The 25406-nt window shown below is 38.8% G+C and overlaps 1 protein-coding gene across 2 annotated transcripts in view; it reads left to right on the top strand.

Moving 5' to 3' along the window:
• Positions 1–25406, top strand: part of GADL1 (glutamate decarboxylase like 1) — a 178518-nt gene that overhangs the window by 39766 nt on the left and 113346 nt on the right. Inside the window, exons 4-9 of one of the 2 annotated variants that reach the window (XM_032238101.1) lie at positions 1002–1092; positions 4362–4468; positions 5967–6082; positions 14323–14402; positions 14513–14567; positions 19393–19509. In XM_032238101.1, coding sequence (XP_032093992.1) covers positions 1002–1092; positions 4362–4468; positions 5967–6082; positions 14323–14402; positions 14513–14567; positions 19393–19509 — 566 coding nt within the window. The remainder of the gene's footprint in view (positions 1–1001; positions 1093–4361; positions 4469–5966; positions 6083–14322; positions 14403–14512; positions 14568–19392; positions 19510–25406) is intronic. The other variant, XM_032238102.1, reaches the window with a different exon arrangement.

Raw genomic sequence — 25406 nt, 5'->3', positions numbered from 1 at the left:
CCATCTCTGTGTAAAATAACCTATTTTAATTGCTTATTCTCTAAATGTTTTGAAAAAGACATAAAATAGAAATTATAGGAAAGTCAAATTCAAATCTTTTGTGATATTATTTATTAAATTATGGACCATTTATACATCTCTTAATATATTTCTGGAAGAGCTGACACTATTAATATTTTTTTATAATTTAACAAAGTTGGAAGGGACTTGGAAGCCTTCTAGTCCAACCACCTGCTTAGACAGGAAACCTATACTACTTCGACAAATAGTTATCCAACATCTTCTTTAAAATTTCCAGTGTTGGAGCATTCACAACTTCTGGAGGCAAGTTGTTCCCACTGATAAATTGTTCTGTCGGAAAATTTCTCCTCAGTTCCAAGTTCTCTCTTTGATTAGTTTCCATCCATTGCTTCTTGTCCTGCCCTCGGGTGCTTTGGAGAATTACTTGACTCCCTCTTCTTTGTGGCAACCCCTGAGATATTAGAGCAGTGCTATCATGTCACACCTAGTCCTTATATTCAATTAAATAAAATGAATTAAAACTGAAAGTTTTAAATAGGTAATTTGAGCACCATTCTTCTTGTACCAAATACATCTGGCTAAATTAAAATCTTACCAAGGAGTCATATACTTTATTGCATTATCAAATATAAAGTTGAAAAGAATAAAATCAGAAAATAAATACCTTAGGACACTTTCTTCCTTTAACAAGAGGAAGCTCAAATTGTAGTAGATACAGGAGGAATCAATCTCAAGTTCGAGTTTCTCTGTGCCTTTCACTCATTTCCTTTCCTTCTTTTGCTAACAAGAAAGTTTAGATTAGATAAAAAAATCTGACTGCAAATACCTATATTGGAGGCTGGGTTCATGCATCACATCTAAATTACTACATTTTTTATTGATTGCTATGCTATAACAGTATGTGTGACTCGGACTACTTTATCTTTTTCAATGACCACTAATGCTAATCAGATATATGTCTTTGTCATCATTATTTACAGATCACCCAAGATTTTTTAATCAGCTCTATGCTGGTATTGATTATTACTCTTTAGCAGCACGTTTCATTACAGAGGCATTAAACCCAAGTGTGTAAGTGTATTTTGTTTTAAATCATGGTGCTGAATTTGCAGTGCTGTTTAATGGTGGCAGATCCTATTTCTATTAATAACATTGATGGGGTACATATTGCAGATATTCGGTGAATTGGTCTTTCAACTTCCTAAAGAGCCTAAATTTAATTTATAGAAGATTCTATGAATCTGATTAATTAGTGGAGTTCTGATTAATTGGTTTATTTTTAGTTTTTAGTTTTCTTCCTTCCTTTATAAGATAAAATGTTCCTTTAAATACTTTTTCTCTCATCTTTCCTGAGTTTATCTTTTCATAACTGTATCAGGCACTCTATTTAACCAGAAATCATTTGTCAACGGGACATTTAAATACAAGTGACCTTTTAGTGGCCATAGTTTAGTGACCAGCAGTGTCATTAAACAAATTGGTAGCTAAGTGAAACTATGACTATGCTTATGATTTTACTTTAGCTTTTATTATTTTATAGACCAGTGTAAGGCTTGGTCACAAAGTTATTTTTCATCACTGTTGTAATAGCAAGTGGTTGCAAAATGAGTAAGTTGCTACATGAGGATTACCTGTACAACATATGTATGCAAGTCTAGACATTGTGTTCACGTTTCTTCCATATGGCATATATTGAGTATAAAATTTGACCCTATGCCTGCAGGCTTATTGAACTGTTAGATTTATTCAGACTTTCAGGCCAGTTGTTCCCTCCTACACACAGAGTGAGGATTCATTCTTTTATATGTATACCCATATAAAAAGATTGAAGAAAAAAATACTGCCCTATAGTTACCATTGTGTTTGGAAATTCAATTGAAAAGTGAAACCTTGACCTTCAGCTTTTAGTCCAGATCTCTGGATTCTCCAAAGAAAATACAAGAGAAACTCTCTTCCTGTGTAAATATATTATACTTGCTTATTTGTTTGTATCAGATACTTCATGAATATTTGTTTAAAGGCCTTTATTTCTCCTTTTGATTGGATTTTGATTCTTCAAATGAAAAAGTCCTTTGTCTCTTTATAATAATTAGAAGAAAATACAGTTTTTTTCAACTGAGATAGGACAAGGTCAATCTGGGAACATGTATCTCAACAGCTCTTAGAGCAATGTTTCTCAGCTATTGCAGTGTTAACATACCATGTATTTCAACTGCTGAGGTTCTCTAGCCAGCAAGTAGAAGTCAACACATTTAAATTGCCAAAATTGAGAAATAGTATCTTAGACAAAATGAACTTCTTTCCTAGGAAACTCTCCTTTATTCAAAACCACAGTTCTCACAACTTATCACAATTTATTTTTGTCCATGTGTCCTCTCACTTGAATACTATGATAAGCTTGAGATCAGAGATGTCAAACTCAATTTCATTGAGGGTCACATCACCATTATGGTTGCCCTCAAAGGGCCATTTATATGTAAGACTATAATGACTCACAGAGGCCAGGTGGGTGTGGCTGGGTAGGCATGTCTGGCTGGTCACAGCCAGGTCACCACAACAAGGTAGCTATGGCTAGGTGTGTGTGGATGGACACAACTGACTCATGAGAGTAGGGTCAGGATGGAACAAGTCTCACCGGCTAATTCGACATTGTGGACAATTCAGTGGTCCACAATCTACTTGCTTCCCCAAAGTGCTGGCAGAAACACACACACATACATGCACCGACAGCATTCTAAGTTTGGGAAGTTTTATCCACAAAGAAAGGAAAGAGTCTTCTCCCCAAACCCAGCCATTACTGGCAGTTTGCAAGCTCAGATGTGAATAAAAGTCTGCAAGCTTGGAATGGTGTGTGCACAGCATATCAAAGGAGAAGGTTATTCTCCCTATCTCAGACATTGTTGGTGTTTCCTTGTCCAGTGCCCCCTCACAGCAAAGTAGGAGGGGGAGGATAATGTTGCAGCATGTGGAAGCATAGAAGATAAAGTTTGTAGGAAACAGTTTCCTCCGAGTCTAACCTCTGCCCTGACAGAGCTCTGGAGAGCAAGAGGAGGCGGCAGGGGAGCAGCATTCCCTGGTCCTGCATAAGGGAGGCTAGCCCTTCTTGAAAGGGAATCCCCATTTCTAATCATGTGTGGTAAGGATGCTTGTTGGGGCAGCTTTCCCTCACGCAGCTCCCTCACCACCCCCTTCTCCTCTCCAGAGATCTGTCAAGGCAGAAGTTGGATTCGGACAAATCTGCTTCCTGCAAACTTTCTCCTCCAGGCTTCCACACATAGCAGTGTTGTCCTCTGCCTCCTGTGGGGTGGTGGGGGCATGCAAGGCCTTGAGAGAGGATCTGGAGTCTCCAGTAGAGGAAGGCAAGACCAGATTGAGCACCAAAGCCTCAGTCACCAGACCCTCACTGCTACCCCCAAGCCACACGGACAACCTCGGATGGTGGCACGGGATGCCCATACCTTGCTCTGTGGAGGGCAAGTGCCCAGCCTAGCCCTCAAGCTCCTGGGGCACTGGGACTCTGCAGCCAAACCCAGCTCTGCTTCCCTGAAGGGGCATCTGGCCACGCTTACCTCCTCAAGGCTGCTGTTGCTGCTGCTGTGCTCCTTGGCCAGGTTGCTCATGGTGGGTGTGGGAGGGCAAAGTGCATGGTTCAGAGGGAGGCTCACACCCCCTCCATGCAAAGAAACCCGCCTTTGTAAGCAAAGTATCCTCAGCAATAGTCTGTGAAGCCACCAGGGGAGGCTAGGAGGAGGGGCCAAGGGGATGGTGAAAGGGCAGCAGGGCTGCTGACTTCCCTCAGACCCCCCTCCCTCTCATTCCAATCTTCTTTTCTCCCTCCCTCTCTTCTTCCTTCCTCCCTTCCTTTCTTCATCTCTCCCTCCTTTTCTCCCTCCCACCCTCCCTCTCTCTGAGCCCAAGAAAGGATGAGGAGACAGGGAGAGGGTGGTAGTGCTGCTGGTGGTGGGTATTCTGTGGAGCATAAAAAATCAACAGGAATTAGATTCCAGATTCTAAAGGAATTGAAATAAAGGGCATACTTGATTAGAATGGGTGGAGAATCAGTTAATTACACCCAGCTTCTATTATGAATTTGGAAAATGAAGTGATAGGACTTGGTATTTAAAATTATCAAGATAGACTGGAGTGGTTTATATCTCAAGTTAAAATTTTATATCATCAATGTCTTTCAAATCTATTATAAAAATCTGGACTGCACTACAGAGTAGGAAAAAATCAATTATATACTCATTAATGCTATCTTCTAATTTTCATTTTCATTTCATACATTTAATAAAACAAAATTAAGTAAACAGTTTCATGTCACATTTTCCTTCGTTCAGATATACCTACGAAATTTCTCCAGTATTTTTACTAGTGGAAGAAGCAGTCCTAAAGAAAATGATTGAATATATTGGATGGGAAGGAGGAGATGGTATATTTAATCCAGGTATGATGTTCGTTAATGTAAGAAATATGGCATTATTTACATAACAACCATATAATTTATACAAGTATAGAAGCGTCGTGTATTGTTGCTTCTGGACCACCCTGTTGCTTATAGTTGGTGGCTTGTAGTTCACAAGTTAGGATCAGGTTACAATGGCAATTGGAACCAGAACTGCCATTGGTAAGCAGTGCAGTTGTAAAATGCAACATCACTTGCATTTAGTGATAGTAATCCCAGTTGTTTCAGTTGCCATTGTAATAGGTCATTAAGCAGGAAGGGATATAAATGCCAGGTAAAGAATATGGAGGTACCCAAGGGTGTAGGGATGGGAATGGGGATGGAAGGTTCCATCGGTGGTGATTGACCAGGGAAACTTCTGGGACAGTGATGGCAAACCTTTTTTGGCTCGCGTGGCATAAGCGGGGGGAGCACAGGGGGGCGTGTGTGGGCATGCCGGACCCATAATGCAATGTGCGACACACCCCCAACGCCCATGTGCACATGACAGGTACAACACCCTTTTTTTGCATGCGCAACAGTTTCCCCCGGAAGCCTTCCGGAGGCTTCAGGAGCTTCCCTCAAGCCTCCAGAGCACAAAAAACCAGCCCTAAGGGCAAACCAGAAGTTCAGGAACGGGCTTCCAGTTTGCTCGTAGGGCTGGTTTAAGCTCTCCAGAGCCTTCAGGGATCTTCAGGAGGCTTCCCTGAAGGTCTGAGAACTAAAAACAGCCCTACGAGCAAACTGGAAGTCCTGTTTGTCCGTTGGGTCATTTTTCATCCTTTGGAAGCCTCCGGAGGGCCTCCAGGGGTGGGGGGAGGATGTTTTCGCCCTCCCCAGCTCCTATAAAGCCTCTGGCGCCTGGGGTGGGCGAAAATGGCTTTAAAAAAGGCTGAACTCAGCTGGCCAGCACGCTGGCCAGTTGACAGGGCAACGCCTCGTGTGCCCTGACAAATGGCTCCCATGCAATAGGTTCTCCATCCTGGTTCTAGGAGGCCTGGCAGACTGCATGGGCAGTGAAGTGATGTGGTGGGAGCTACTTACTGGAGTGAATTTTGACTTTCCTGCTGACTTTCCTCCATTGACTTTGCTTGTGGGGAGCCAACAGGGAAAATCACAAATAGATCATGTGACCATGGCTCCTTGCAAAGTCATAATCATGAGCTGGCATCCAAGCACCTAGTGAGCATATAACCACGGGGTGCTAACACGGCTAGAACTACAGGAGCTAGTCATACATCCATTTTTTTCAGTACCAATATACAGTAACTTTGAACAGTTGCTGAATGAATGAATGTAAGTCAAGGAATTCCTCTATTACAAAGTCGATTCTATTCTTTGAGTATTATGCTGTCTGAGACATAAATATTATGTTTGTATTCAAATGTGTTTCTCAGTATGTAAGAAGCACTTACAGTTATACAGCATTTACAGCCGGATACTTGTAAATATACAATTTAGAATCTGAAATATTTATTAATATATGTAATGATTTTTTAAGGTGGCTCTGTTTCCAATATGTATGCAATGAACTTGGCAAGATATAAATATTTTCCTGATATAAAAGAAAAAGGCCTTTCAGGGATACCTCAGTTGGTTCTGTTTACATCAGAAGAGGTAATTAATTTTTCTTACAACTTTTCTAGTATAGCACTTTTGAAAAGAAAAATATGCGTAGAAGGTTGCAAAAAGAACCAGGATACATGTATGCAGACATAAAATCAAAACTAGGATATTAAAAATGTTATGGCACGCAATATATAGTCTGACATTATGAAGTACTGATAAGATTTGAAAAGTCTTAAAAAGCTTTATTGCAAATATTTGGGCTTACTGAACCTTAGTTTCCTGAAGATCTAAACCAAGCTTTCTCCTGTGCACTGCTTGGAGAATCCAAGCATGGGCTCAACTTCAGTTTGTCTGCCCGGTGACTGAGTTAATTTTAGAGTCTTTAGCAGTGGTGGGATATGACTGGTACACCCCGGTATGGGCGTACCAGTGCCTGCTGGAAGCACCAGGTACTGTCCCAGTACAGTGCTCTGGAGGGCCAACCTGCCCGCCGTCCTTACCTGTATTTGAGCCGATCGGGGCTTCCGTGTATGCGCACGGAACATACAGCACCTGTGATGCTTCCCCGAGCAGCTAGAGCATCGCAGAGCTGACATGGAGCATTGCAGGTGGTAAGTATGCATGCACGCATTGCGCATATGCTGCATGCATGTATGTGGTGAACGCCTGGCCCCGTTGCACCGTACTGGTTGCACCAGGATCCAGAATCCACCACTGGTCTTTAGCCATGCTTGATTGCCTCAGTTTTTCTCAACTCAGTCAAGCCCATAGTAGTGACTTAGACTCTCTCCTCAGTCAATGAGCAGAGAAATTAAAGTTATTACCTTGGATTCTTCAACCATTTCTTCATTACAGCAGAAGATTTGCTCTATAGCAGCAGAAGATTTAAAAAATTGAATTGGCAACTCTTTGACAGCTGTCAAAGGCCCTTCGGCTTGGGCAGCACCTCAGGCTCCCAGAAGCCTCATACGAGGCTCGGAGCCGACAGCACAGAGTTACCAAAGCTCCGTTTGAAGTTTAAAACCACTCCAGAGCAGCGCAATGGCACTGCAGCTAGCAAATGGATCGGGTGAGCATCGGCTCTGGGCAGCAAGGGAATGAGAATCCAACACTACAGAGAGCGCAGCCGCCATTTTGGACATTGTTTTGAATAGCAATTTTGAATAGCAAATTTGGCGCGCTCGCCATTTTGGCTGTCAGAGATTGCCTTGGCCTGTCATTTCAGTGGCGATTTTCATCTTGTCAGGGAGCGTGCCTCAGGGAAGGCACAGAGAGAACCGTGCCTGGACTTTGCTTCTCCCTATCCGGCAGCTTGATCTGGTTTCCTAGAAGCTGCATATAAGAGACTTTTGCAGCCTGAAGGCCCCAGTCTACCACAGCTCCAAAGACTTCAAGTCAGTTGCAACCCAAGAATCAGTGCCAGCGCCAGAGGCCTAGAACGAGACTGCTCGATCGCTCCAATCAACCCAACCCTGGGCTATTCCCTGTCCGAGTACTCAGTCAAAGGTCTGGTGAGGTTGTGGCAGAATTTCATATCTGGAGTTGATCGATCTGACCTGGTCCTGAGGTGGTAAGTGGGGTGTGGGCGGTTGCCATCCTAGCTAACCATAGGAATGGCTGACTCGTGTCACGGGAGGAAGAACCCTACCAGGCCCATCCTCCATCCTATAGCCAGCCCCAAGGAGAAAGGTGGCTAATCCAAGTCCTCCAGCAAGTCAGACAGGTTCAAAACTTCCTCTCATAAGTCTTCTACAACAGATAGAGATGCCAGCAGGTGCTTGAAGGCCTTTGAAAAACAATTTGCTAATGCGCAAAAGGCGCTGATGGTTAATCCATCTCCCCCAAGGCAGGCTGAATCCACTTAGGCCAGGGATGAGGTATAAGATGCCCTTCCAGATGATATTTCAATCTCACAAGATTTCCAGGCAGCTTGTTTCGAGGAGAATTTTGCTCCATTTGAATGTTTTCCTGAGATACCTGAGGACTCTCCTAACGACCCCAGGCAAGAGGGGGCCACAGCCAACTCTAGGCCTACCTCAGCATGTTTCTCTGTAGAACAGCAGGAATTTATTTCCCAGGCCATAGTGCAAGCCATGGACTTTGCCTTTCAGCATGGGGTCACCTCCAGTAAACAGACAATTCAGGCTCCAGTCCAGCAGGGTCAGAGTAAGGACAATCCTGTTCCCATTCAGGACCTTCCCTCACATAAACCTTCAGTGCGCAGTGAGGATTCACTAGCAGCAGGGGAGGTGACCACTGAGAAGATCCTCTCGGATGATGAGGATATGACCACTGACAAGCCGGCCTTTACTGGCTTCTTCAAGCCTGCACTCTTCAAATCACTTCTTCACAAGGCCAAGGTGATCCCTAGTTCAGACATGGCCAGTATCTTGGATGAGGCTACTAAGGAACAACCAGCCAAGAAGGCTAAGAGAAGCACCTTCTTTTCTGAAACACCTGCAGAACTCAAGGAGGTTCTCACCTCTCAGCTCTTGCCCCAATTTTCCAATTGGTGGCCGTCTACAAGCCCTCCTACCCCAGTGGAAGGAGATGACCACCGATGCCTGAGTTATCCAGATGGTGAGGCTGGGCCTCACCATAGAATTCCTTTCCCCTCCACCCCGCCACTTTCTGAGTTTCCCCACTCCCAGGAATCCTTTCAAGAGGGAATCAATGGAAACAGAGATTCGCTATCTCCTAGGCATCAAGGCGATAGAACCGGTTCAATTGGGTCAGGAAGGTCTAGGCTTCTATTCTATACTCTTCCTTATGCCCAAAAGCTCAGGGGTGGGGGTGGTTATGCAGAGCCATATTAGATCTCAAGAGGCTCAACTCCCATGTAGTGTACAAACGCTTCAAAATGCAGTCCCTAAATTCCATCTTGGGCAGCATTTGAGAGGGGGATTTACTTATGTCCATAGATTTCAGGGAGGCTTACCTACATGCACCCATCAGACCAGTATATCAAATTTCTTGCGGTTCCACTATGTGGGGCAGCACTTCCAGTATCATGCCATGCCATTCAGCCTGTCATCAGCCCCCAGGACTTTTACAAAACTGTTGGCAGTTGATCATGACCGGTGTGCATACACTATTATCTGGATGACATCCTCATTCAATCGTCGTCCATCAGACAGGCGCACCAGGATGTGTGTACCACGATGCTCGTCCTATGGAAACATGGGTTCTCCGTGAACATCAACAGACTATTACATTTAGGGGCTGTGATTGACACTTCCACCTGTGAGGTTTTCCTGCCTCCAGACCACCAAGCCAGCCTACGTCAGATGGTCTCGTCCATTTTAGCACAGCACCAGGTGCCACTGATACAGCTTTCCTACTTACTAGGGAAAATGATCTTGTGCTTGTCAGTTGTGCCCTGGGCAAGGTTGCATGCGTGACCATTGCAGTGGCTCCTACTTCTACATCAGTGAGCCAAAAGGAGCAACTCCAACATCAAGGTGCGCATCCCTCCATGAATCCGCAGTTTGCTCCGTTGGTGGGTCTCTCCAGCGATCAGGAAATGATCCCTCTTCAAGGAACCACATCGAGTGACATCAGATGCCAGCCTATTCGGATGGGGGTGCATCTCCAGTCACAACTGTCCCAGGGGTGCTACTCAGAGGAAAAGCTGGAAAATAGCATCAACTGGCTGGAGCTGAGGACCGTACTCCTAGACTTGCAACACTTTGAACATTGAGTGCAGACCAACATGTACTCCTGCTTACGGACAATGTGGCCACCAAGGCCGACACTCATTCCAAGACCCTGATGCAGGAGGCGGAGAAATTGTGTCTGTGGGCAGAGACCCACTTGTTATCACTCCGAGCCGAGCACATCTCAGAAATATCCAACACTCAGGCGGAGTGGCTCAGCAGGTCCACCATCGACCACACATAGTGGAGAGTCATCCTCAACTCTTTCTACAACTCTCAGACATCTTTGGTTGTCCACAGGTGGACCTGTTCACCCGACCGAAGAATGCCCACCTGCCGAGGTTTTTCTCCAGGTTTCCGACGAGAGGTGCAGAAGGAACAGATGCCATGAACAGCCCTTGGCCACCGGGCCTCATGTATGCCTTACCCCTGCTCGCTTTCATTCTGCCAGATTATATGACAATGACCAAATTGAAAAAGGCAGCTGGTTGTCATAGTCTTCGTATGGTTCACGTTTTCGTTAAGCAATCAAGCCAGGAACCATGGCTAAAGACTCTAAAATTAACTCAGTCACCTGGCAGACAAACTAAGTTGAACCCATGCTTGGATTCTCCCACAGCTCACAGAGAACTACCATTCAGGTAAGACAACGGTCCTTCTGATACTTATCAACTTTAAAATGTCTTCTACTTCAATTCCCAGAAATCCCTTGAAATATTCTGGGTAAGTAGTCCATGTTGCTGAGTTCTTCAAGTTGCTCTCTTACAATACAGTTTTAATGAAGAAACCAATTCATTTTTTTTACAGAATACCAAGTTGTTACCTTAAGTGAAGGCCAGCTAATTTCAACTCCTGTTACAAATTAAAAATAAAATAAAAGAAATAAATAGAGACCTAGGTTTTGCACAGCACTTTAACTCCCCTTTATATTCCTTTTATGATCTTGGCTGACTTTATTCAGGATCAGACATAATGATAAATAGTGTTGTGGGCTTACAAATGCCAGCATAAGACAGGATTAACTGTCCTCTCTTTTCTTCCCTCTCTCTCTTTCTCTCTTTTTTTTTTGCTTGCCTGTCTCATGCATATGCGATTAGAAGTGCCCATTTTCATTTTTCCCTAATTACATTTTCCCATTATATTTGGAGTAAGTGGTGCCTTTTTAAAGAAAAAAAAAGAATAAATTAGGTATTGAATCCTGAAAAGTTCAGTTCTCTTCCAAGCTTTATGATTCTGACTTTATGTCACTGTAGTTTTTGCTGATCTCTTATTATCTGAGTCTGAAGAAGTTTGGCATTTTACAGGAATAACTTCTTTCAGCTGAGCTTAATAGGTGAATGTTAGAGAACTAATAAAAAGCTATTTTGTAAAAATCACTTGCAATTCAAATGAAACTCTGATGCCAGAATCCAAATCACTGCTGAGTACACTTGGCCCTCTGCAGGCTTATTTCATTATTGATGTAATTCAGTAACAGAAGATTAATTATCTATCTATGTATGTTATTCACAAAACAGCACCAGTTAATGAATTCCACAGGCTTTCTGTCAAATTAGAAATGATTGGATGATGGTAGCTGATGGTATATTTATGCACTTCATTAAAAATAAGGGGGAAAAACTTCCTTGTCCAAAATGGAGGACCCACCATGAGTTGATTCATCTCATTAAAAAATGAGGCACTCTGAATAACTTTAATATATTCATAGGCACATATTGAAGTGCTGCAGATTTTTCATAATTACGTTCATTCGTAACTACATTTGTGTGAATTCTCTAGAAGAAAACTAAGTTAATTAACCACCTGGTTTCACTTACTGTATGCAAAGAAACAATTTAAGACTTTGTTCACCATTGTTGGCAAATATATTAACCCTTAAATAATACTAAATATTTGCTCTATTTTCTCCGCTTTTAAAGTGGCATATTTATTGTTCTATTGAAAGGACCTCAAGTCTCATAGACTTTGGGGATCATTTGAGTACTCTGTGAACCTCTGCAGACTTTTTGTGATTCATCACTGAGACAAAAATAACTATAAACATGCAACTTTTGTGCTCTCCTTTATTAATGTGAAAGTTGTAAATCCAGGGCATTTCAGATTATCTATTTTTCTAGTTGTTTTAAAATAGAACCCAGTTTCTCCAAGAAATGCAATATAGATTAACCTATTTTTTATATTTATATGCATTAAATATGAAAGCCAATGTAAAACATAGAATCATTTTGTTTGATAGTCATGATTGATGAAGCACATATTATGATTTAGTGATAGAGCATGAAGGCACAGAGATCAACAATATGATTAAGCTTCCGGACCATTTGGATGTTGCTGTTCCTTGCTTTTATTCTGAATGCCTTTGATGAAAAAAGTCCACTGATTTTGAATATTTCTACCTTTGAAATACTGTGCAAGTGGTAAATTACATATGCTCTTTGTTATTTACATGCTATTCTTTTTTCATATAAAATATGTCGGCATGTTTTCAGGACAAAAGGCAAATTTTATATCCCACTGATTGAAAAATGAAGAAAAAAAACATACAGTTTTTGGACAATATGTTCTTGTGGTCACATTTCAGAATCAGGAGCATCACCTTGAAATGATAAGAAAGGCTTTTGGGTCTGATAGAAGCTAAGCAGGAAGAAATAAAGATTATTTTGTTTTAAAGATTTGATTTGAAAAACATTCTAATATTTCATGATAAGCCTTTCAATGACTATTTAAAATAGTCTTAGCTTTCTCATGAGACTTACTACATCATGTTTTTTTTTTCATATGTCTGTGAACAGCATCCTTTGTCAGTTTTTTTATTGATTTGTAGAAAACCTACACATTCCTGGCTTTTTTCTTTTTTGAGGCATAGCTGGTTAATGTTTTTGTTCCCTCAGTTTCAGATATGGAGTACATATACTCCTTCATCAGAAAACATTTTCTCCAGAAAGAATACCATATTTTTCAGATTATAAGACGGATCGGAGTATAAGATGCACCAAGATTTTGAAGGGGCAAATTAAAAAAAAATGTTTTTGTACTCTGCAGACCTCCCAAAAATGGCCTGTTTTTTTGCCAAAAAAAAAGAACATTCATGGCCTTTAGGAGGCTTATAGAGTGCTCCTAGGGCCTTGAGGGGGGGGGAGGAAAATTTGGCCTGTTTTTCGCTCATTTTTCCCCTCCCCAGCCCCCAGGAGCTCTCTGGAAGCCTCCTAAAGGCTATGCACAGCCATTTTGGTGAAGGGGTGGGGTTTCAGGAGGCCAAAATTGCTGTATTCAGTGTAAAAGACGCGCCCAGAGTTTCAGCCTCTTTTTTGAGGTAAAAAGGTGTGTCTTACATTCTGAAAAATACGGTAATGTGCTGGCTGAAAAAAAAGGAAGAAATGATCAAGAGAGAGATTAAGTTATTTAAACCAAGTCCACACCAGAGGCACTATTCCAATGCTAGTGCAGAATTAGATCTGCTTAATATTGATTTTATTAATGACCAAAACATGGAATTCATTTCTTGTGTTTTCTAAAATTATTGACTTCAATATTTTAACTATTTCAGTCAACTTAGTATTAACTCAGCTGCTGCAGACTAGTTTGTCTTTTCAAATTATTTTGATTTTGATCGTTCTTTTTGAATAAGACTAAATAACTTCAAATAAAATCCAATGTGATATTTCTAATTGAAGATATTTCTACAAACATATTTAGAAAGTTTGTCATGAACCCAGAATATCAATGACAATGATATAATACTGTGTTATCCCGAAATTTGGCCTTGGGCTTATTATAGGGGGAGGGCTTATTGTTTTGGGGTTTCTGGGTGGCTGCTCCCTTGCGAGTGGGCTCCCGAAGAGCTGGGCACAGCCTCAGAGGCGAAGCAGCCATGAGGTGACCATGCTCATGAGCAGTCGCCCAGCAAACCCCCTCTCCAGCCGGGCAGAGTGCCATTCACTGATCTAGGGGGTATCCCTAGGCGCCAAGCCACATGGTGCTCTGCTCGCCCAGCAGCTCTCATGGCTTGGCACATTAGGATACCCCCTAGGTCAGTGCATGGAGCTCTGCCTGGCTGGAGAGGGGGGTTGTGCGAGTGCCTGTTCTGCCCCAAGCAAGCATACCTCCCAGCCTCACCATGCCCTGGCCCAGCTCTCCCTGCAGGGTCAGGGCGCTGTCGCCGCGCTCTGAGCATAACTTCTTCTCTGGCTTCCAAACTCCAAAACTCGGCTGCCGAGTCTTCCAGCAGCGGCCACTCTAGGAGTCTGCTCTATGATGGTGGACTGGCTGCTGGAAGATTTTCTGTCCAGAAGACTCTCTGTCCAGCCAGGCAGAACGCCATTCCCCATCTTAGCGATATCCCAAAGGCGGCAAGCAAGGGGGCTTATTTTCGGGGGTGGGCTTATATTTTTGCCCACACGAAAAATGTGGCAAGGCATTAGTTTCAGGACAGGTCATATTTTCGGGAGAAAATGATATATGTAGTCATTAGAAGACTTGACAAAGTCAGCAATGGTCTGCTTTAATATTTGTCACCTAATCAGATTAAATGTTAAGAAAGAGAAATAGAAGAAAACCATTAAAAGGTAATAATAATAAAGAGAATGTTCATTCAACATGACTATTTTTCATGTATCTTGCTTTTTTACATAGTGTCACTACTCAGTGAAGAAGGCAGCTTCCTTTTTAGGAATTGGCACACAAAATGTTTACTTTGTCAAAAGTGATGACAGGTAAGGACTCTAGCACATTGAAGTGATCCTATCCATTTTACAATGCAGTATTGCAGTAAACAATTAACTTGTTGGAAATAACTAAATAGTTTTACATCTGTGTCCCATAGAGGTAAAATGATTCCTGAGGAACTGGAGAAACAAGTCCAGCTGGCAAGGAATGAGGTGAGAAGGCGAGAGAGTGTAAGAGTCTATATGTGAATTTTGAGAATGGTAAACCTTTGGGTACTTTGCTTGAAGTTGGGTAGAAAAGGAGAGTAAATGGAAGTTAAAACAGTATAATACATATGAGACAATGTGTTCGGTCTACAGATTGGTCAGTGGGTAAAGCTTTGCTTTACTTTGAAGTATCCCTTCAAAATTGCAACATAATACAACCTCCTTCCCCCTTTTACTAGTCAAAATGCTTTACATTGTATCATTCAACACTTAATAGCTGAAAAGGTTGAAGAAGGAGGCTGTCTCAGCAGCTTATAATGCTTTAGTAATACAGCTTGAACTGTTATAGTATAGGTGAAGCATTTAACCTTGCACAGATCTGTTGCATTAAGTCACATTTTGAAGACTTTGATTTACAGAGGATCAAAATGCTGGGTATGTTTACAGTATGTTAGAGGCTTCAGAACTTTAAAGATCTTTATGTTCTACCCCTACAACTACTGTCCACCCTAGTTCATTTTTTGAATTCTTTTGATGTTAGGAAAACTATAGAAAGAAAGCATAGGTTCTTGCTTTAGCTTTATATTTTATTGTAATCCATAAGGATAGGGAAGAGCTGACTCTGAATTCTAGTTCATCTCTTTCAGCCTTGGTATTATTTTCTTATTTCAAAAGAGTCTCAAATTGGCATTGAAAATGGCCAATATTGCAGCTCTAAACTCTTCTTGTTGTTTATTTCATTGGCAGTGTCAAAGATAAGGAATATGTCGCTTTAAGATTGTTGAGAATGTCTTTAACGTTGTTCGTTATTTGATCAGAAATTTCATCCAATTTGAACAGATATTACAAATAAGAAATAAAAGTGCAACCTGCCTATTTTTGAAAAGCAAGTCAGTTTTTCTGTCTTGTATTAAATAACTATTCATTCTATTCATTGTGTAAAGAAAATGTCAATAAAACTTTTATTTCTTTAAATGAAAATATTTGCAGGAGTTTTCTATAATTTCTCCAAGGTAGCCATGTGAAGATGTCACAATAGAAACGTCTGGAAATCCCAAGATACTCTAAAAATGATATAATGTTTATACTAATAGCCAGATAGAAATATAAGCACAAGAAATATATTGTCTTTAAAGATCTCAGAGTTTTGTGGTGTGAAGAACTGAATATGATCACAGATCAGTTTCAAATTGCTTTAGGAAGCAAAAATACAAGGCTGTTTTCATGCTTTTTTAAATTTGTAAGAGGTTAGTTTGACCTAACATGAAGTGTGGAGACAAAGAAGGGAGTGGAATTTTCTAATACACAGAATGTCTATTTTCCCCATTGACATTATGTCGGTATCATTGAAGCATTTAAAAATATTCACCAGTGAAAACATATCTGACAATTTTTTCAGCTAGCTTCAGGATTGCAAGCCATTGGGAAAACACAATTTTTACAATACAAGCTTACTGCTCTCCCTATCTACTGCTAAAATTAAGCTTAAAAACCTATTTAAAGTTATATCAGAGTTGGAAGAATTCTGTTTAGTGGGATTTATGAAGCCATTTTTCTGGTTTCAGAATATATTATTTTGCATCTATGTTTAAATATGTCATATTTAAGTTTGTAAATCAAAAGTTATTCTAATCAATAATTCAGTGCAATGAAAACAGACATATTGTCTTGAGAGGATAATTTTCATTTATTTGATGTTTTTGCTTTAGGCTTTTGGAATGAGAATATTTTGTTATTTTATAGAAGTAACTGAGTGCAAATCCTGAATATTGCAGATGGCTGTGTCAAAAACAAACTAAATACTAAAAAAAGGAAGGATAACATATAAATGAGGATAACATTGAAGTTAGTTGAATAACACAAATTTAGAGTAATGTGGTAACAACCCCTAGAACATCAATTATAGGTATTCCTATCCTGAACTTGATATTTGGAAGGATTAAAAGTTTGCTTATGGTTTTATTCATTTCAGGTCAAGTTTTCAGAACCTGGTGAACATTCACATTGATTTCATAAACCACTGTTTCTTCCCCTAACTTTCTTTTTCAAGACCACTTATTGTGCCAGTAGCTGTTAATGAATTCCTTCTGAATATAGATATAACTGCAGAGTACACACATCATTTGGTTCCATATAATAATTCTAACATGTACAGTGGTTTGTAATGTGGGATTAAATTACCAATTACCTCTGATTCCTCTTTTGGATCCATTTCTTTCTTAAGAAACTCCTGTGGCATTATTTCGGGATTCAGTCAGGCTGCATCCAGGGTTAAATGTGAAGTTTGTGTACTTTCAGTAATTACATTCACTCATTGCTCATTCTACTGTCATTCTTCATCTACCCTTGTCCTTCCATATTGATAGGGATATACAGCAGTTGCTTGATTTGTTATTTATTTATAAATAACAATTTTTTATTCCTTTTAATAATTGAAAAGCTGTATGCAGTTCAATTATGCTAAAAATAAACCACTTGCTTTTAAAACTTTTATAATTAAAATTGGATAAGTCTACCAACTTCTCACACAAATAGAATCATATAATTGGAAAGAACTTCTTAGATCATCAAATCCAACTCCCTGATCAGCACAGGAATTCAAATTAAAGTGTTTCTTAACCTCCCTTGAACCTAATTAAGCATTTTTTCTCTCCTAATGTTTAGTTAGAATTTCCTGTAACTTAAACGTGTAATCCTATGCCACACATTCTGGAATGCTGGAAGGATATATGTGTGTATACATGTCAATCTGTGTGTCAAAAAAAGCATCATGATCTTGTCTGTTTTAACTTTTTTCTTCAATGGATTCTGCTGTTGACTGTCTTCTGTGATAGAAGAACAGATACGAAAGTATTTTCAGCCTCTTCAAAGATAAATATTTCCAATGTCTTTAATCTTCTTCTGGGGACTTATTTTCTGAGTCCTGATCATTCTCATTGCATGTCTCTAAATATGTTCCAATTTTTCTAAATCCTTTTTAATGCGGGATTCCCAGAACTAGGCACAATATTCAGAGTGAGCTTTGATCAATAGAGAATAAAAAGAAACTATAATTTCTTACTATCATTTACATTCCTAATTATATTCCCATAATTACATATTATCTTATTGTTTATACAGCCTAAAATTATATTGCTGTTTTAAAAGTAATTTGCCCTGGCAGATTCATATTCAGCTTGTAATAAACTACTATTTCAAGCTCTTTTTCAAGTTTTATTACCAAGCTAATTTGACTCAGTCTGCATTTGATTTTTGTTTCCTAAGACCACTTCTTTTTTCTATGAAGTTTAATTTGAATTTTATTTCTGTTCAGCTAATTTTTGTGTTGTGTATTATTATTAATATTATTAATATTGTTAATATTATTAATAATATTAATATTATTAATATTGTTATTAATAATATTGTTGTTGTTATTGTTGTACTATCAAGCAGATATTTACCAGTAGATTGAATTTGGCACTTTTGTCATTGAGTACTTCTCAAAGACCTGAAATAAGATGTTATTTTAATAATATTAAAAATATTATCACAAAATAAGATGTTATTTTAATAATATTAAAAATATTATCACAAGATGAAAACTGTTCCAAGTAAAGGTATTTTTTGCAATTGACTGATAGTGATTTTTCAGTGCTGACTTCTACTTTTACTCTATTCTTTCTGAGTACCATCCAAGATTATTCCTGTATGGCACCTAATGTACTGATAACCTGTGGGAAAATCGTGGGCAGTTTATGCCATAACCTTTCAAATTTAATTTTCAAATTGTGATACATTTTGATCTTCTCCAATTCTGTGTCTTCTATTCAACTAACTCCTGGTATTGCCACATCAATTATTCACAGTCTCTGATTTCCAACCACAGTCAAAACTGATGTGTTATGAGCCAAGTTTTTATCAGTTTCTATTTGGAAATACCAGAATACTTTAACTTGCTGTAGGTTGTATTGGTTCCAATCTATTTAAATTCCATTTATTAACAATGCGGGAACCAGAAATGTCATAGTTATTTAATGTAGCTTAGGATTTGTCTTTTACAAGTAAATAATATATCAATCCTTAAACCATAATTTTATTTTTATTTGATTATGTCCTCTTTGAAAAGGCATGGTATGTTCATGCTGCAATTGGATTTTTGTTTTGTTTTGTTTTGATTTGGGAACATGGTGATTTAGACTGATCTTGGCAGAGTGGAATTTTAACACAGTATGGGTTTCCTTAGCATCTATGTGGACATAAATACAAATTGATTTTCCATGCACTATTCTCACAGATTCTTTAGCAATATTCATTAAGAAAAAAAAGGATGAAGTTACAGGAATTCTGCCAACTAAAGGGTTTATCTTCTACAACTAATATATTCCAAAGTATATGAAAGCAGCCTTTGTCTTTTCCTTTTTTTAAAAACTCATGTTCTCTGGGTTGGTAAACAAAAAAAAAATCTTTATGGGTTACCAATGAGCTTGCAGATTGATTAGGAGGAAGAAAATATTATGTGTATTATTTTATAAATGTGTGTATCAATCTGGGATACATCTCCAATTAAAGAAAGAATTGGCTTGCTTTGGATTTAAGAACCAAGACATTATAGGTCTGTGAATGAGCACCAATAATTGGCAGTGGATTCTTTGACATCCCAGTATTTTAGTAATCTAGGCTTCAGATATGTAATTTTAAGGATCATTTCTTTGGAGAGAAGCTGGCTGTTAATATTATTTTTGCAAAAAATGTAAAATATAATATAAAATATAAAATAAGATTTCTAAATCTCACTATATTCTATGTAATATACTTTCTAGAGAATTGTAAACAACCTTTATTTCTCTAGGGTTCTGCACCATTTTTTGTCAGTGCTACAGCTGGTACCACCGTTTTGGGAGCATTTGATCCTTTGAATGAGATAGCTGACATATGTGAAAAACACAATCTTTGGCTGCATGTTGATGTAAGTTAATTTTAATAGCAATGGACTTTTTTCATTTATTCTCATACTTCTTTTTCTTGCAGAAGAATTTTCACAAATTAAAATGCTGAAAAAGTTGGGATAATATTTTCTGATTAATTAATGGAGTCCTGAAAACATAATTTTATTTGTTTGTTTGTTTTTTGTAAAAACTCTCTTCTCCCCAAGAATTAACAGCACTGGTGGAAAGATAATGTCTTTAGGCAAAGCTGCCCAATGTGTAAAATTTTCAGTCCCAATACTTAAGAATATAGCTGCTATACAGTATGCTTTGGTTTATCTATTTTGTTGCTATACAGTATGCTTTGGTTTATCTATTTTGTCAGATTCCTTACTTTAATTATATATATATATATTCCAGATTTTGTGAAAGATTATGTTGGCTTTGGCATTTTTTAAATACAGTCTTTCTAAAACAGACATCTATCAACTATGCTTGAATACAGCATTCCTTTTGGTAAGAAATTCGGGAGATGCAGTGCTAACTGGAAGATGCCAGTTTACATACAACTGCCTTTATTGCTTTACTTACTCTATTAAAATATTCATTCATTCATTTATTGTTAAGCAAGGGACTTCTTAGATCCCCTACAGATGCCTTTCCTAATCTGGGGGATCCCTCTTCCTCCCCTTCTTCTTTCAATATTTCTCTTTTCTTTCCAAAAGAAAATCATTCCAGAATTTTAGCAACTCCACATTTTCCCCAAGAGCCATAATCAAAGATGCAGTTTTTATGGTGATTGAAGTTGATCATTTTTTTATTTGTTACTTACGTTAATAAAAACAACTTGCCTTGTTTTTATACTGCTCTGGTAACAATGCAAGGTAAAATAAACATTAAACATAATTTATCCATAATAAAATTAATGTTATTATGTTCTTTTAAACAATGCTTATTTATAGGTACTAGGAATATAATATCCAAGGTTGCAAAGTGAAGTGGGAGGAAGAGATTGTCCTTGATCAGCACAGATCCTCTCATTATCCGATATACACAAATAGGAAGAAAAAGAAAAGAAATGACATCCACCAGATGTCTCGTCAAAACTAAAAAAATTCATAAAGGGATCTGCATAGGGATTTGCATGTAGAGCCTCTTCAGAATGGTCTCTTGCCAATGTCACCTGTTTCTCTTCTGCCTGTGTTGGTAGGATCTATTTCCAATTTGATTATTTGTTTCTTCCTCTTAGGAGAAGAATGCCTGCTGTTAAATGAAGTAATGAACATGGTCAAAATCCCCAAACTTTGCTCTTAAAAGTCAAACATGAAGCTGATTAATTGCATCACTGATCTTAGCCCACTTTAGCGTTATTAGAAATATCATTATCCTACTGTTTAATGCAGTGGTTCCCAAACTTTTTTAGTCCACCGCCCCCTTGGTGCTACAAACTGATCTTCAGTGCCCCCCACCCAGTGGTGAAATTCAAATTTTTTTATGACTGGTTCTATGGACGTGGCTTGGTGGGTGTGGCTGGGGGAGTCATGTGACTGGGCAGTTTGCACAACGGAAGGAAGATAGTAACAGTAAAATTCAAAACTGTAACAATTAATTGCACATTTATTCAAAATCCAATGTAAAAACGTTTGTAGTTAATGTTAATTCAACAAAATTGTTGAACGTGATCCAGTGATACCAGGTTTTCAAAGTCTGATAGTCATTTATCAAGAACCTTAATAACTAGTAACTTAGTAAACTTAGTAAAATTTAGTAACTACTTCACTGTTCAGTAAATTCTTAATGTGATGGATGGGCTTGATGAAGTGATACCAGTTTCCCAATATCTGGTTTTAAGTCACTTAGCAGGAGTCTTAAATCACCACGCTCAGTAATCTGGAGTTGATTTCTTTGTTGGGAGAGAGGTTGGATGACCACACTGAAGCCACATTCCACCAAATACAATGTTGGAAATGCAACAAGGAGCTTCTTAACCACTGTCCATAGTGCAGGATAGCGACCAGAAATTTCTTTCTGTAACCAAAACCCTTGGTACAATTTCTTGAACTTTCGCTTCAGCTCAATGTCACCAACATTTGCTTGAATTATTTGATGAGATTATTGCATGGTACCTAGAGATTCACAATATGGAAAGTGAGAATGGGAACATTTTAACAGATTTTATGTTCTTGGGTTATAATTTTCACTAAAGAACCATGGTATGGAAAGGGAAATATAGACAATGGATCCAATCTCCTTCCTCAACAGTTTGGAAGCAAAGAATAACTAGCAAAATGTAGCCTTTTACCTCTTTGGAGAATCATTTTCTTTTTTAATTATTATTATTATTTGCAACAACAGAATTGTATCACAGCGGCCAGTTGTTTCGCCGGATTTGGCATTGATTATTAGTCGGGCCCCACCCAGGGGCCTAGGACGTCGTAACGTATTTTCGTAATATACGTGCAGATCCAACCAGTGCGGCCTTTTTGCATTTGACTGATGGTGATTTTGTCAATTTTTAATTGTTTTAAATGTAATTCCAGTGCTTTTGGAATAGCACCTAGTGTGCCGATTACCACTGGAATAACCACTGCTGGTTTGTGCCATAGTCGTTGAATTTCGATTTTTAAGTTCTGGTATTTTGCGATTTTCTCATGTTCCTTCTCGGCGACCCTGCTATCACCTGGTATTGCGATGTCTATGATTGTGACCTTATTTTTCTCAACCGTGTGATGTCTGGTGTATTATGTGCCAGTATTTTGTCGGTTTGTATACGGAAATCCCACAAGATCTTGACCATCTGATTTTCGGTGACTTTTTCAGGCTGATGTTCCCACCGGTTTGTTGCTGTTTTAATATTATAATTTTTGCACAAATTCCAATGGATCATTTGTGCTACTGAATTGTGCCGCAATTTATAATCAGTCTGCGTGATTTTTTTACAGCAGCTGAGTATGTGATCAACAGTTTCATCAGCTTCTTTGCAAAGTCTGCATTTGGCATCATCAGAGGATTTTTCGATTTTGGCCTTAATGGCATTTGTGCGGATAGCTTGTTCTTGCGCAGCCAGGATTAGTGACTCTGTTTCTTTCTTTAATGTAGCTGTTGTTAACCATAACCAAGTTCCTTCACTGTCCACTGTATCTTTTATTTTTTCGAGAAATTGGCCATGCAGTGCTTTGTTCTGCCAACTCTCCATTCTTGATTTTATCACATCTTTACTGTATTCTTGTTTCATCTGTTGGGCCTTCAGTAGATTTTTGTTCTTTACTTCGATTAATAGATGTTCTTGACTTTCTTTTAAATAATCAGCCAGTGCACGTTTTTCTTCTTCAACTGTTTGCTTCACTTGTAATAATCCTCTGCCACCTGATTTTCGGGGCAGATATAGTCTATCAGTATAACCACGTGGATGTAAACTGTAGTGCATTGTCATTAGTTTCCTGGTTTTTCGGTCCAAAAGGTCCAAATCAGCTTGTGTCCAGTTAACTATACCAGCTGTGTATCTTATAACTGGTATTGCCCAGGTATTTATGGCCTTGATTGTATTTCCACCATTCAATTTAGATTTCAAAATTTTCCTAACTCTGTTGGTGTACTCTCGCCTGACAATAGTTTTTACTTCTCCATGCTTGATGTTATCCAACTGCAGAATGCCTAAGTATTTGTAGGCTTCATTTTCTTTGCATTTAATTAATTGGCCATTGGGCATTTCAATTCCCTCACATGAAGTGATTTTGCCCTTTTTTATGGATACAATGGCACATTTTTCCATGCCAAACTGCATTGAAATATCGGTGCTGAATACTTGGACTGTGTTTGTCAATGATTGGATTTCTATTTCTGACTTTCCATAGAGTTTCAAATCATCCATATATAGTAAATGCGAATTTTTTTCAGCTTCTTTGGCTGTTTGGTAGCCTAATTTCATTTTTTTTAAGATTACTGATAGTGGGATCATTGCGATGATGAAGAGAAGAGGTGAAAGTGAATCACCCTGGAAAATTCCTCGCTTGATATTAACCATTCCGTAGATCTCATTCCCTACTGCCAACTCAGTTCTCCATTGTTTCATCGCCTTTTCAGTAAAGGATGTAAAATTTTTGCTAATGCCAGTTGTTTCTAAGCATTTTATGATCCAACTATGTGGCAGTGAGTCAAATGCCTTTTTGTAATCAATCCAGACCATATTCAAGTTCGTTTTTCTGTTCTTACAATTTTCTAATATCATTTTATCAATTAGGAGCTGATCTTTTCTGCCACTACTCCTTCTTTTGTTGCCTTTTTGCTCTATTGGCAAGATGTTGTTTGTTTCCAAATAATCCATCATGTTATCTGCAATAATGCCTGTGAGTAATTTGAAGGTTGTTGGCAAGCATGTTATTGGTCTGTAGTTTTCAGGTGTTGTTCCTTTAGTTGCATCTTTCTGAATCAAGTATGTTTTTCCAGTTGTCAACCATTCATCAATTTGGCCCTTTTGTAAAATTTCAATCAGTTGCGTGGCCAATATTGCATGTAAACTGGTCAGATATTTGAGCCAGAAACCATGTAATTGGTCCTTTCCAGGTGATGTCCAATTCTTTACCTTTTTAACTCGATTTTTGACCATCTCAGTTGTTATTTCTAATACTTGCATTTGTTTGTTGCCAATGCTTTTCTCAAAGTCATGTATCCACTTTGCTTCCTTGTTATAGTCCTTTGCATTTTCCCACAATTCTTTCCAGAATTCAACTGTGACCTGTTTTTCAGGTTTTTCACTTTTGGTGTCACCATTCACATTAAGACTTTGATAAAAACGCCGTTGGTCTGATCGAAATTGCTGATTTTGTTTATATTGGATGATTCGTGCCTCATATCTTTCAATTTTTCTAGCTGTTGCTGTTATCTGCTGTTTTACAATCTCTACAGCTTCATTGATGTTTCTTGTATCCAATCTATATCGTCTGATTAGCCGATCTATGATTTTGTTGCTTTTAAGCCGTTGCTCATGCATGTTCTTTAAGTTACTAGCATCTGCCTTTAATTTTTTGATTTTTTGTTCTAAACGGATTTTCCACTTTGGCTTTGACGCTTTTTCTGTTGTGTGACTAGGTACTTTAATTTTAATGCCTAGTTCATTAGTGACTATTACAGCTGCGCTGTACATTAACTGGTTTGTTTCCAAGATGGATCCCGGTTCAATTGTTGAAAACACTGCATTAACCATTTTCATGATAGGGGCCAAAATTTTCTTAGGCACAGTTTTTAGTGATGGTAAACGTTGCCTTTCCTCATTAAGCAGAAAATGCTCCATGATCTTATCCTTCAATTCTTTTTGTTTTTGAGTTAGTTCATCAGTTGGTTCAGTGATAACTGGTTGTAGTGGTGGTGATGTTATTTCCTCCCCGAGAGCTTCTTCTGGGAGTTCTACAATAATGTCTTTAGTTGTGTCTTGAATATCAGTTATTTCCGCTTGTGATATTGTTTTTTGGGTTTTGCAATTTGCCTGAATTTCCTCATGTTCAACTTCACTAAACACTTTATTCCGTATAATAAATCGCCTTTGATCTGCTAGTCGTTGTTCACTAACATTTTAATCTGGATATTGTTGTTTCCATAATTCATACATTCGCTTTAAATAGCCTCTTTTTTCTGGCTCTGAGTTGTAGTAACAGGCCATTATGGCACGGTTTTCATCTGCACTATATTTTTGTCGTTTTGTTGGCTGGTCCACTTGTAGCCCACTTGTCGACGGATGTCCAGGGATCCCAACATCCGCCGTGGCCCTTGTTAACCTGAGCGACGACCGATGCGGTATGGAATTCTTATTTGTTTTTTTCACCATATTGTATGGGTTGGCGGGTTTTTTTTATGGGACCAGATGCCAACCTGACCCCAACCCTCCTCCTTTCTCATCCGGGCTTGGGACCGGCAACGGCGGAGTAGTTGTTGTTATTATTAT

This window comes from Thamnophis elegans, chromosome Z, assembly GCF_009769535.1.
Source record: "Thamnophis elegans isolate rThaEle1 chromosome Z, rThaEle1.pri, whole genome shotgun sequence".
NCBI classification, from domain to species: Eukaryota; Metazoa; Chordata; class Lepidosauria; order Squamata; family Colubridae; genus Thamnophis; species Thamnophis elegans.
The sequence above is the reverse complement of the archived record's forward strand: the minus strand, read 5'-3'. Positions and strand labels throughout refer to the sequence as shown.